The sequence below is a fragment of the Branchiostoma floridae genome, chromosome 4 (assembly GCF_000003815.2).
Source record: "Branchiostoma floridae strain S238N-H82 chromosome 4, Bfl_VNyyK, whole genome shotgun sequence".
Lineage (NCBI taxonomy): Eukaryota > Metazoa > Chordata > Leptocardii > Amphioxiformes > Branchiostomatidae > Branchiostoma > Branchiostoma floridae.
The window spans coordinates 28,758,877-28,773,073 of record NC_049982.1 but is presented as its reverse complement, the minus strand read 5'-3'; the positions used below and the strand labels follow the sequence as shown (position 1 = coordinate 28,773,073).

The following is a 14,197-nucleotide window of genomic DNA, read 5'->3' as shown; positions in this document are numbered from 1 at the left end:
AATCGCATTCCGGACGCAACAACGCCGCAAACGTGCCGCAACTTTAGTGAGATGTCCACTTTAGTGGTCAACTGTTTTTCTCTGACCATGCACAATTTTGACCATCTAGATATTTGCTTTGGTGAAACTAGCTACGTCCATGACGTTTGATATGTTTAGATTTGTTTACTGTTTTGTCGCTATGGTGACGTGACGTCACGAGAAAGTTTGGTTTGTCGTTAACTAGAGAAGAGAAGGTGACAAAAAGATGTCCTAATTTCATTCATTTTTAATTAGGCACAGGGTATATTGAATTAGAGGCAAAACATGGCAACGGAAGGCGTTCTAACATACATGCATGTTTAAACAAGAAATGATAGGATGTTTTGCCCAAGAACAGCTTCGAAAGGCGCAAATATATATGTTTTATTTTTGTCTTATGCCACACCAATTCTATTTGTTGCTTTTTGGATTTACCTGTCCATTTTGTTCATTTTCATAAAGAAATTAAGTCCCAAGAAAAAATTATACAGGTTTTGCTATTATAAACCTGTAAATATTACCATTCAGAGCCACATACACATAATTTCAGTCCGAAAAACAATGTCTTTTATTCAGAACATCAGTAACAAATGACAGGAGGGGGTTCACTGTATAAAACGTGGCATTAAACTCCTCAGGCTGTTGGTGTGTGTGTGTGTGTGTGTGTGTGTGTGTGTGTGTGTGTGTGTGTGTGTGTGTGTGTGTGTGTGTGTGTTATTCAAGCCATTATGATATATCTTCACCGCAGACCTTTTGAAAAAAAATTATTTTTTTCATTTTTTCGACCTCAAGTCAAAAATCCGAGAGGCAACAAAAAAAATTCGGCGTGGGCCTGTGGACTTATTTATGGACTTTGTAATAAAAGAATGTTGTCGGTGCCCAGGTGACGATGGTGTGATCCTGAGCGTTGCGGATGGAGAGCGCCAAGAGGGGACTGTGTTCACCCCTCAGTACGGGGACACCTCCGCTACCGGATACCCAAACTCCCTGGTGTGCGGATGGACCATCAGTGCTCCGGAAAACCACAAAATATCCTTGGTGTTCCAAGCCCCATTCGGCATTGAGCCTCACACCACCTGCGACTACGATTATTTAGACGTAAGAGGATATGCTATTATTTATCTTTTAATTCATTGCTCTGTGAACGGATGGTAACCTCCGGCGACAGAGTATTAGTTTTGTCCATGTAACGAGCGTTTGCATCTGTATCTGTATGTTCCCGTAATCGCATTCGTATGTAGTTTGGCAGGTCTTCTGCACAGAGTTGGACGATGATGTACGTTGTTTTTTTTTACGGTAGCTGTTTTTATAATCAATGTAATAATTTCAGAAATCACAGAGCAATAAGTACATTGTGTAGAATTCAGTACTACCCATATTGTTACGAAACCGACGAGTGCCTACTACATTACAAATAGAGATATGTTGTTTCTTGCCAGTTTCTGTATATCAAATTAGGGATTTTCGCCGTTTTCTACCAAAATTGTATATTTCACATCTGTGCATTGGAGATTTTAATCAAATAAGCTTTTTTTAATTGTTACGATTCAAGAACGCCGAGGAATTTAATTTGAAACTTGGAAATTTTATTCAGTCCATAATCTATCATTCATAATTTATAAGTAGCTAATCTTACTGGACTTTGGGATATTAAAACATGACGTACAATTGTTTTCAAAAGGCTTTTATTTCTTCTTTCTCTCAGATCCATGACGGAGAGGACGCCTCAGCTTCCTTGTTGGGGAAAGTGTGCGGCACCTCCCCGCCTGCTGACGTCCAAAGTACCGGCAACCAAGTCTACCTGTATTTCTCGTGAGTATACGTACCACATTTCACATCGATATATCACACAACAGCCTTTAAGGGGGTTCACACGTTCGTATATTTTTAAGCCCGTATGTATTCCTTATTGACATTTTGGCTAATATCTGCCATACGCAGTCGTAAGGAACAATACGCACCTGGTACGTATCTGAAACTGTTCATTTGCAACGTTTTTTTAATCAAAGTGGCGCAAGTTTTTTTTCTCGCTAGGTCCGACTACAGCGTGAATGCCGCACGGTTTTCGCTTGTCGGCTTGACACAACCTTCTTGAACGGTACCACAACGTTCACAGTTGATTTTGAGCCTCCTAGCGGCTACCCTTGGTACTCAAGTGAAACTATAACGCTTTTTATTTAAATGGCGCGTTTTTTCGCCCACTAGGTCCGACTACAGCATGAATGATGCCGGGTTTTCGCTTGATTGGTACACAAACTGCGTGTATTATACCAGTTCATGGTTAATTTTGAGCCTCCTAGCGGCTACCTATGGTTCTACAATGAAACTGTCTTTGTGACGTTTCTAACGCATTCTTTCTCTTACTAGGTCCGACTACAGAGTGAATGCCGCCGGGTTTTCGCTTGACTGGTCAACAATCTGCGTGAACGGTACCATAAAGATCATGGTTGATTTTGAGCCCCTAGCGGCTACCCTTGGTGCTGCAGTTGAATCATTCACCTTTTGGTACATTTTCTTTATCCCTAGGTCCGACTACAGCGTGAACGCCGCAGGGTTTTCCCTTGACTGGTCCACCACGTGCGTGGACGGCACCACGTCGTGTGATGACGCCCAAGGCCCTGTCTGCTTCACATCTGCCCAGCAATGCGACAGCGTGCAGGCCTGCCAGGACTTTCAGGACGAGGAGGGGTGCTTGGCAACATACGGAATAGACGGTGAGTTTGAGAATGAATCAATGAACATGAAGTCATTTCTCCTCGATATTTGTGCATGGCACAATGTATGATAAGGATCCTTTGTATAATCCCCAAACATTCATATAGTATGGCTCTTTAGGCACAACCAGGGAGTACTTACTTCCAACATTTCAATGTCTATCAGACACCGCATCATCAGGGTAAAATGTAATCTCGAACCAGATCCACGGTGCGTAATGTATAGTATCAAACTTCCCTTGGCCGGCTACACTCCTTGGCAAGCTTTGATACTATCTTATGGCACCGTAGGATTTGCTTGGAGATTAGGTAAAATGACTGTTAACTACTTCTTGCTGCTACTTATAGCCGATGTAGGTGGCGCTGCAGCAGCAAGAATGCTGCCCCAAACGTGTCTCAGCTTGTGCCCCCCCCCCTCCCCTCGTCTCTGTTCATGACTGGAGCCGCTTTTCTGATCCAGACTGCCTCCTTAATCCACATTGATCCATATAAATGATTTATTTACGGATGATAGAAATTCTTGCAAATGCGTTTCCTGAGAGTGGTCATAGTAGGCTAGATTATGAGGGTAGTTTGTATGCCTTGAAGTTTTGATTCTTGAGATAATTGCATATTTGTTTCCTCAACTCTCCCATAGGTTTAAATGTATTACTGGCAGAAATTATAACTGTGTAGTCACCCCTGTAACGATCTCTCTAAAACTTTTTAAATCCTCTTATGTAATACTTGTACACTTGTGTTGACTTATTTTATTGTTTTGTGTTCTCAAATGGACTACAGCAAGAATAGATTTTGCGAGTAGCCGGCTGGTACAATAATGCGAAGTTATCTAGCTGAACCGACCAGTTTGGGATTTTTAGATTCCGTGCCGTTAACAGAAGTGTGCGTTAATTCGTTGTGCAATTAACTAGCTTAATGTTAAGTCTAATGAAGATCGAAATAACCAAATAAGCAAACAAATAAAAACATAAACATGTATTCTTTTTTTATTTGGTAGTTTGCGAGGATAGCGTTGATGCGTCAACTGCCGGGAGTATCTCCCAACCAACCGACAGCCTGGCGTTTTTCCCGCCCGGGTCTGCGTGTGACTGGAACATAACAGCTCCTGAAGGGTACAAACTCATCTTCACTGCAACCTCAGGGGACATCGACTGTATATCCGCCTCCGTCGAGGTATTGTTCATTATTTATTACTCTGTGACTGGAGGGTAACCTCCGTCGACAGAGTATTGTAATATCGGTCTATGTCTTGAGTGTTCGCACCTATATCTCTATGTTCCGTCTGCCGTATTCGTATGTGGTTTGGCATGCTGTCTGTACTTAGTTGTGAAATGATGCACGTTCTTTTTTTCGCGGTAGCTTTTGCTATAATCGATGCAAAAAAATTCAGTAATCATCTTATATTTTGTACTGTGGAACAGGCAATGTGGTTTCGGCGTTTGGTAACAAGCTGATCCAAGCAGATAGGGTGGGTTATGTGTTTGTCTATTGCAAGAACAGCTGTCGCGGTAGAGGCAAACTAGAAAATTCAAAAGCTTTACGAGGGTTCATAAGATACAAATAAGAAATTTAATAAGATCCGACGAAAGAATAATCGCAACGGTTATAGCTTTATAGGCAAATAATGAACAATAAAGGGCTTCCTAACCAAAGAATGAAATAATACAATCAAATGACATAGAATTTAACAGAAAGAACAGAAAGTCAAACAACACGAAATTACTACCTATTTATACAACTCATAGTAGGTAAATACCAAATGTTTTTCGCAAATACGTCAACACAAAAAAAGGTATTAATGTCAACCTACGTACCTGAAATCTATTTATGTTTGCCTTAACGGAAGTGAAACAAAAATGTTTTTGAGCCGTCATTTCGTCTTCTTCTGTCACAAACTAACAAGGTCTTACACCTTTCTCACGCGGCGGCCATGATAGATCTAAAACGAGTTCAATGTGGCAAACAAAAGGCTGTCCATCATAGTTAGCAATTCGACCAATGGTAGCCTGCCAATTATGAAATCGACCAATAAGTGAATGGCTGCAAATTCGTTAAAAATTTGCATGATTATGTTTTTATTTTGCATCTCTTAAGGGACTATGGTGTCAGTCTACACTACTCTAAGTTGCTACATCTTTCGGTGCTTAACACTTCTTATAATATTTATTATTCTATCTTACATCATGAACATTTGTGTGGTTTGGGGGAAAACTAAATGGGACCTGATTTTAGAAATAAGTTTTGTCTGTTTGCCTCATTGACCTCTTCTTCGATCTATCATGGCCGCCGCGTGAGAAAGGACCCAGCGGCTGTCACCGTGGTTATTGTTCAAGTAGGATAAAACCTGTGCTGTCCGATTACGACATGTAGCAAGTGGCAGGGCAGATCGGTGGGGGCTGGTCGCTACCATGGGATTTTGGGATTTCGTGCAATTAATATAAATCCGCTGTGCAATTAAATGGCTTCTACTGTATGATATTGAAAAAACTTGATATTCTTGGTATTCGATTACGTAATGTAGTAAGTGGCAGGGTAGATCTATGGGGGCTGGTCGCTACCATGGGATTTTGGGATTTGGTGCAATTAATATAAATCCGCTGTGCAATTAAATGGCTTCCACTGTATGATATTAAAAAACTTGATATTCTTGGTATCCGATTACGACATGTAGCAAGTGGCAGGGCAGATCTGTGGGGGCTGGTCGCTACCATGGGATTTGGGGATTTCGTGCAAGTAATATAAATCCGCTGTGCAATTAAATGGCTTCTACTGTATGATATTGAAAAACTTGATATTCTTGGAAGTGTAAATGCAGAAATGTTCGCGGTGGATTAATGTTCGCGGTTTTCGCGGTTACCACTTCACCGCGAATTTAAATCCACCGCGAACATTTTTCTATTATGGTATTAGACTGCAGTCTACGGTGTTACCGCGAACTTAAATCCACCGCGAAAAGTCATTTTCCGACTACCGCGAAATTAAATCCCCGCGAACTTAAATACATTTACAGTACTGTAAATGCAGAAATGTTCGCGGTGGATTAATGTTCGCGGATATCGCGGCGGCCGCTTCACCGCGAATTTAAAACCACCGCGAACATTTTTTATAACAGTAAGAGACTACGGTGCATGGTGCTACCGCGAAATTAAATCCACCGCGAAAAGTCCTTTTTCCCGCTACCGCGAAATTAAATCCCCGCGAACTTAAATCGATTACGTAATGTAGTAAGCGGCAGGGTAGATCTGTGGGGGCTGGTCGCTACCATGGGATTCGGAGATTTCGGGCAATTAAGAGAAGTGTGCGGTCGTCCGTTGACTGGTTTCTGCTGTACATATTGAAAAACTTGATATCATTCTACAGCTGTATATTGATGACGACACCAGCCACATGCTCTGCGGCGAGGACACCACGTTCATCGTCCAGTCCAACCAGGCGGAACTCTGGGTGGACGGGCCCATTGTTGCCGGTGGGTTCTCCCTCTCGTGGGTTCCCTGCTCCCCGGACGAGATTCTATGCGAGGCAAACTTCTCCTGTATCGCCACAGAGAACATCTGTGACGGCGTCGTGCACTGCAGTACGGGAGACGACGAGGACGAGGATCTTTGCCGAGGTAGGCGTCACCTTAGGCCTATGTAAGGCCTACAGTATGTAGCGTTTAGGTCTCATTTTCAAAACGGAGCCCCGTCGACATGTTTGCGAAAGCGAAAAATAAAAGCGTTTATTGCCAAGGAATATACAGGACCTGTGTTCCTGACTATCTTTCTTACGTTCTGTGTGTTTTGGTTCCTTTCTTATCATATTTGTCGTTTCCGAAAGCTACCCGGCCGGGCCTCGGGTGGGAATTGGGACCTCACTGCACTTGAGGCACCGGTGCGGCATTGATTATGCAAATAAAACTTTGATTTTACATTATGTCCATTGATCACTTCCTGTCACTCAACGTTTATGGTCGACCCTGTAACATGGAATGCCTGCCAGCCGTCTCATTGACTCATTCTACCACCTTTGAAGTCTATTTCCTGTCACCCCCGCAACTATGACCTTTTGCCCTTCACTTCCAGTCACTCTATGCCGAGATGTGCCTTCGTACATGTTTCTGTATAAAGCATACATTGGTTATTGGGTGGGCCGACTACTCACTCTTTGCATCCAGGGGCTGAATTAAAGCATATGGCGATCATTAGGCAATTTATGCAGCTATTTAGTTCTAACCTTCCTGTGATTGCTTTTTTTGTATGTACAGTTCCAACGACCACCGTCCCAACGACCACGGAACCAACCACTACCACTGCCTTCGTTAACGACAGTGTCATTGTTGTCACTGAAGGTACGTAAACTTATTCATTACCCTTGCTTAGCCTGTTTTACATGTAGCATGGAATCCAGTCTTTACGTGGCTTGTGTAGGCTCTCTACGGGGCAGATAAAGCTTTCTGCCGCCAGGATGATCGTCTGCACCCGTTAGGATTTTTACGGGGTAGGACTTTGCCCAGTTGGAGTTTAATTGCCCAGCCACGAAGGATGGCAAATCCCGTGGATGGCAAATTTAACTCCCACCGTGCAAAACTCCTAGGCCTACCGGGTGTGAAAGATTACCCCGGCGGCGGAAAGACTCTCCTGTCCCGAAAGTAGCCTGGCCAGTCCACGGTAGACTGGATTGCAGGTTAGTTTTACATGTGGCTTTCTATGTATTTGTGGACAGTACAATGAATAAATTCCATTCTATTTTGACATTTTGTACTCGAGAACCTGTACATGTATCCTTATCATATTTAGAATCTGGGTAGGGGCTGGAGAAACAACTTTGAACGTCATATTTTCTAATTTCCTAGTTTTATTTTCCGTTCGATAAAAGGAATGGGATTTTTGATGACGTTACAAAGGATCAGCCGAACTTTTGGTGTTGAATTATGTTATGTAGCAAGAGGCAGGACAGAGCGGGAGGGGCTGGTCATTATGTCATGTTTGCTAACGATTCATGACATTATGTTTGAGAATGAATGAATTGAGAACTTGTCTACTAGGCTAGACCATGTGAAGGTAATTGTTATGTATTTGCTTGCAAATGTTACGTATACCTTTCTAGTTTATGCTTATATTTGCTGTATTTTCCCAAATCAAAATTTTAGACCCTGGCGACCAGCTGTCGTGCTACACGTGTAACGGCACCGGCGACTGCATGAGCAATCCCGCAAACGTCATGTCAACCACGTGTGAGGACGGCGAACACTGCTGGGTAAGTGATCACTGATTGGTCAATCTAAATACGAGTAGCCAGAGCAAACTGAGACGCCTAGAATGCTGATTGGCTATCTCGAATGCTGATTGGCTAATCTAGTCAGTGTAAACAGAAAGCTACAGTGCTGATTGGCTACCTCGAATGCTGATTGGCTAATCATATCAATGTAAACTAAAACCTCGAATGCTGATTGGATAATCTTGTCAGAGTAAACAGGACATTAAATGCTGATTGGCTATCTCACAAGAGCGACCTAAACAGCGTAGAAGCTATCTAAAAGCGGGTTGTCTCTCTGACAGTTATCCTTCTAGTTTCCTTTTCATCGCTGATTATGAATTATGAAATCTTTTTGAATTATCATGCAGGATGTTATACTCAACTGCCTTGTAACGAACGAAATTACATGATACGACGGTATTTTCTTTGTGTCTTATGCGTAATAATCGACAAAAAGGTATCAAGACTATAGACAGAAACTAATTTTTACCCTAAGTCGAGTTAGGCATAGGTGTAAAATACCTTTTTCCTACTGGACGCAGCTTTGAGGCATCAAAGACAACCTAAGCAATATTAAAGCTTTAAAAGTGTAGATATTTGGATAATGCAATCTGTATGATATTTACTGCACTATATTCTCGCATTTGCATCATTACTTAATTATACTTTGAGCGGTTAAAGACGACGCAGAAACAAGCCACACCAGGATTCTTGGAACCCCCCCCCCCCAAATTAGGTCTTGATCCAGCGTCCCGACATGCACGACGTTCTCGCGGCACAGCGGCATCGAACTTTTGCTCATTGAATGTCTGTAAGGAATGGAATATAGTCACTTCATCCTATTACAAAGAAAGGGGGCCCCAAAAAATTACTTCGAAATTTTGAAATTTAAGTTCTACTAACCCCGAGTCATCAGGCGCTAATATTGCTAAAGCTAAGGGCACAACCGTGCAATTTGTCCGTACGTTTTTTCTGAAAACGTTCAAGCTGTACACTGGCACGCGCGTCGCCCGTACTAGCACTTACGATTCCGCAGCCCGATGGCACACAAAGTTTTGTTTGCATGTTAAGTTCTACAGCGTGTCTGCATGTCTGATTCCCTACGAGTTCGTACGGAGGCGGTACTTACCACTTACGGATGCCAAAACATTGCCCACGTTTTGGCACGTAGACAGCACGTATTTGCACGTACGGTGGGTTGTGCCCATAGCTTTAGGTTGCCATTACGAGCACAGCATCGGGGTCTGCTAGGGATTTTAACCCAAAACCTTTAGATTTTAGTCAACAATAACTCTAACCACCGCACCACATTGCCACTTTTGTTAACCTGTAGGTTGAGCGTATTGGAGAAGAGGGCGGTGATCACGGGCTGGTGGTGATGCGGGGATGTGGGGACTTCTGCTCAGACTACTGGGCACTGGAGGCGTGTGAGATGCCGGCAGGGCGACCTAAGGTACGTAAGGGCAGGGGTCGTATAGTTTGAAACTACCGTATTTTCTCGATTTATGTACGCGCGGGACAAACGGAAAACTAATCTGTGGGGCTGTTCAAAACGTTGATTCAAGTTAAGTACGCAACCCGACATTCGGACCTTTGAAAACGTTTTCTTTTAGAAGTGCGTGCTTTAATCGAGAAAATATGGTACTTTGGCTGTCAATATATTCTTTGGGCTGTAATCTATACAAATGTATGGGCTTGTGCACGGTTCAAACTGAGCATGCACAATGTGATGCATTATGGGTAATATGTCAGAGTGGAAGGCCCCTGACACATGATCATGTCAAGCATGATCTAGACATGAACTTTTTACAGCAGTGGATCATAAGTTGCAGGAAGCCTATGACACCTACCGTCTCTGTTCAGGGATGGTTGTAAAGCTCTGACGTAGAGTCCACTTTTTGTGTTGGATATTACAGTGTAACTACGTTGTAGTTCAAGAATGACTTCTACCGACACAGTTGAACTTTCAAGTTAATCTCACCAATTATCCTTGTGTTACAGGTGTGCATGAAGTGTTGCAGCGACCACCACTGTAACGACTTCGTTCTGACGGGCAACAACGACCCCCAGCGGGGGAAGGCCGCGTCGGCAGCGCCGTATCTCTGGATCACCGCCCTGACGGCGCTTCTGGTCTCTTACTTCACAACCACACAACAGTAAACTACCCATCAAGAAATGTTCTTGATCCTCCCCTTCCCCTCTTCCCTTAATTAATCCCAGCCATCTCCCTCCCATAGGGGGTCATTCGTTTCTCCATGGTCGTGACCAAACTACTTTCGGTGTTGGCCTGATATGCTGGAGTACTCGAAAATGCCGTAAGGGGGCTCAAATCGTCATGTTTCCTCAGAACTGTAACAACTACGCCGTATAAAAAAACGACCAACTGTCCATGGACTATATGTACCCTACGACTTTCAAGAAGGGAGTGTTGCTTCGTTGTAATGCTGCAGTACATGAAAATATTGCTAGGTGGCCCCAAATCGCGATGTTGGGCCCTCTAGCAGTATTCGTTGTTACTGAAATCTTGTACAGAAGGTCATTTTTTTCTTCTACACATGCCAGAATTGAACATTGTTATACACAGAGAAATGCACAAGTCCAACGTTTGCTCCAGACGGCAGACGGCGTTTATTTGCTTGTTTGTCTTGACTTGTTTGTGTATTTTGGGTGTTCGTTTGCTGTTTGAAAATATGGATCCATAATTTGTTTGTATATCTGTGTGAGCCTACACAAAGGCAGTAACGCGTTACGCGTGTGTTGATTTTATGTATGTACATAACTTGAGATGTATGAATAACAAGCTGGTTCAATGATTAGACTGCGTTGTGAGATGTATTGTGGGTAATATGTCAAAGGTCAAGGCCCCTATGCGGTAAATAGTTCCTGTCTAGGCCTTACTCTTCCAAACGTTCTATTGCCCGTATCTGGAGAGGTTTCACCTTTGACATACTACCCACAATGCATTTAACGGCCATGCGCAGTTGAACCTTATACATCTCCTTGGCAGTTTCGTGCAATCAAGATTATGTTTCTCACTTCATTGTATCTGATACTGGATAGATGAGGTCCCCTTATATGAAAATTCGACCACGATGGTTACTTGAGCCAGAAGACTGGTTGGACGGAAGAGGGGAATGATCGTATCAGCTCATCAGGGAAAAAAAGAAACAGAAATGTTGTACGAAACAAGCCAAAAACAACAGCGTCTTAAAGAAAGCCATATATTAAGTTCCTCTGAATTGTAATTCAAACTCAATTCGTGATAAACTTGCAATGAGGCAAGTCTACGAAAACCTCGCCTTCCGCACTGGTGTTCCAGTGCTGATTCAATTGTCTGAACGGCCTCAGCACTGGTTTTCCAGTGCTGAAATTCTTTCAGCACTCGTTTTCCAGTGCTGATAGGCCTTGTTCGAGTGTTTGAGTCAGATACTAAAAGAGAATATTCAATATGGCGGCTGGCTATATTGTAAGTACGCATGCGCAGCGAAGTGCATGGTGGGTAATATGTCAAAGGTGACTTGCAAGCAGTTCTTGTACATCGTTGCATTAAATGCTCAGATGTGTTTTGTTTATGTTTTAGGGACCGTCACCTTTGACATATTACCCACAATACATTTCGCTGCACATGGAATCGTGAACCCCCTTGTATATTTCGGTGTCATTTTTAATATCCCCATTGACATGAAAGGCTCTTTCTAATCAGATGACTGAATGTACCTTGCATTTTGTCAACAAACTTGTGTTAAACGTTGTAATACGCCGCAGTTTTTTTTTCGACTCAACAAATTAATGAATAGATCACTGATCCATTGATTAAACATGTCGTTCACAAAGATTGCTATTTGAATGATTAATTATTGTATAATGTCCTCGCAATTCAGCCTTCCATGCTACCAGGTGGGATTTTATGCATATTATTTGATAAACCAGTCTACTACTTAAAACTACAATATATCTTTATGTGTGTACTATTTTCAGATTTAAATTTGGTTTCTTTACCATGTTACACTACAACACTATAACAACGGATTGTCGTATAATCCCGCTGGAAGTTTACCTGACCGGATACACTTATTTGCTAAATGATTACTTGAAATTCTATGTACATGTGCTATGCTTCATCTTTGCTGTTTCCGTTTGTACAATGAATAAATACAGTTGAAGACAGTGTTTGTTGTCTGAATGAATGAATGGTTTATTTGTTGCACAACACAACTTCAGTAAAAACATTTGGCAGCCAATTGGCTGAATTGCACGTTTTTTTTTTCCATCAAATCCTTAGTACATCGAGTTAAAGACTATCTGATGAATAACACTTATGCACACTAAAACTAAGTATCCTTTAAAACTTTATATAAATACATGATGTATACGCAAGAGACGGAAACATACATTTGTGAACAGAACAATCCAAGTCTACTATTGTTTAGCTATGTTTGTTTAACAGTCTTACTAAGAATGGAAGGGGGGAGTTTCTGTAACGGTTGGTTCTGCATCTTACTGTTTTGAACACGTCTTGAAGCCATTCAGTGTATGAAAGAGTATTAACTTTTAGTAATATGTCTCAGTAATGCAAAGAATTGGTGAAATCATAGCACTAATCTTTTAGGATAGAACGTGAATCGTTCAATGACATTGTAACATTGTGATGAAATGAAGATTTCGTAGGACGCAAACCTCACTGAAGTAATTATGGTGTTCGCGTTATGGGCGTAGTTTTTTTTACGTAGTTCCCACTTAACCGGGAATGACAATTCAAAATCTGTTTCCATCTATTCCTAGGTAGTTGTTGATTGTAATACTAGGCACGGCAACAAAGACAAGACCGGGAGGTCGAGACTAACCTCGGTGTGCTTGGAGAATAGCTAATTGGATAACACGTTAGGAAAGCGACAGCTAATCTTACACAGCTCAGAGCCTAACCTCTGCTTGAAGAGTGAAATACTCGATAACTCAGGCAAATACAAGCTGTGGATTGTGCCACACCTTCAAGATGGGGGTGTCGATTTACAATGCTCCAACACCTAAAAATGCTGTTACGATGCTCTTAGTCTTTGTGCATCACCATATCATCTACCGATATGCCAACATTCAAACAAATCCTTTCAAAGAGTCTTGAGTTATAGCTGCGAACACACAAACACACACGTCAGGAAAAATGAAGCATGTTCGATTCACTGTTCCGAGTACGCATGCGCAGCGAAAGAAATTATGGGTAATATCATATTTCGAAAGTGAAGGCCCCTGAGATATAAATAAGTCGAATCCGGACATTATTATGCAAATAGAGATAACGGTAGAGACACAAGAACTGTTAGGGAGCCTTCACCTTTGACATATTACCCACAATTCCAGTCGCTGCATATGCGTACTTTGAACTGTCAAAGTGCATAGTCGCTCCTATCGAAGGCCATTGACCATCTATAGCGGATTGCAAAAGGATGAATTCTTCTTGTGTCGAAAGAAACTTTATTATCTAATTATATTATGTAGGGCAATGTCAATTGATCTAATCGAGAAGAACGGTTCCATCTTGTGCAGACAGAGTTGATATTGTTACAATTTTGATTGAATTGGGGCAATTTTGATTAAATTACTTGAAAAATTACATGTGAAAGACCGGAACAGGTATTCTGACAGCTTAGTTAATTTCATTATCATTTGGACCGAGCGTAGTACAAACTGCGTGTGTCTTTATCTTTACAAACACCTGTCTAGTGTTACAAAATAGTTCACCATCAGAGTGCTTCGGTGATTGGACAACAGCAGCCCACTTTGATTGGTCAGAATGTTAATTTTATTTAAAGTTAACTGGATTTTACCGGCTTAATCTTGATTGGTTTTGACAGGTAAGGGCGTAAGACCACCGGATGTGCGCGATGGAGACAAAAGAACATGATGCTATGTATGACGCTCTTATGATGGGTTCACACATACGTATATATTCGAGTCCGTATGAGGATCGTATTAAGTTTTTAGCGTGTACCAGGTTCCACGAGTACCTGGATAAATAATAGAAATTGAACAAATATAGTCAGATAACACACCAGATAACACGCTAGAGGAGTTAGCAGGTCACACTGCATACTCATTGGGCAGCTAACCCTGGCATGTTACGTGTCCATATTCGTCCAATTTCTACTGTTATTCCAGCGACCTGTGGAGCCTCGTAGAGGCTACGACTTCCATACGGACCTTATACGGACTTGAATATATACGTACGTGTG

The 14,197-nt window shown here is 42.0% G+C and overlaps 1 protein-coding gene across 1 annotated transcript in view; it reads left to right on the top strand.

Moving 5' to 3' along the window:
* Positions 1-10,338, top strand: part of LOC118414710 (bone morphogenetic protein 1-like) — a 12,302-nt gene extending 1,964 nt beyond the window's left edge. Inside the window, exons 3-11 of the mRNA XM_035818909.1 lie at positions 905-1,119; positions 1,727-1,833; positions 2,548-2,735; positions 3,733-3,908; positions 6,096-6,345; positions 6,979-7,062; positions 7,864-7,970; positions 9,304-9,423; positions 9,972-10,338. Of these exons, the coding sequence (XP_035674802.1) occupies positions 905-1,119; positions 1,727-1,833; positions 2,548-2,735; positions 3,733-3,908; positions 6,096-6,345; positions 6,979-7,062; positions 7,864-7,970; positions 9,304-9,423; positions 9,972-10,130 (1,406 nt within the window). The 3' untranslated portion in view covers positions 10,131-10,338. The remainder of the gene's footprint in view (positions 1-904; positions 1,120-1,726; positions 1,834-2,547; positions 2,736-3,732; positions 3,909-6,095; positions 6,346-6,978; positions 7,063-7,863; positions 7,971-9,303; positions 9,424-9,971) is intronic.
* Positions 10,339-14,197: the final 3,859 nt, after the last annotated feature.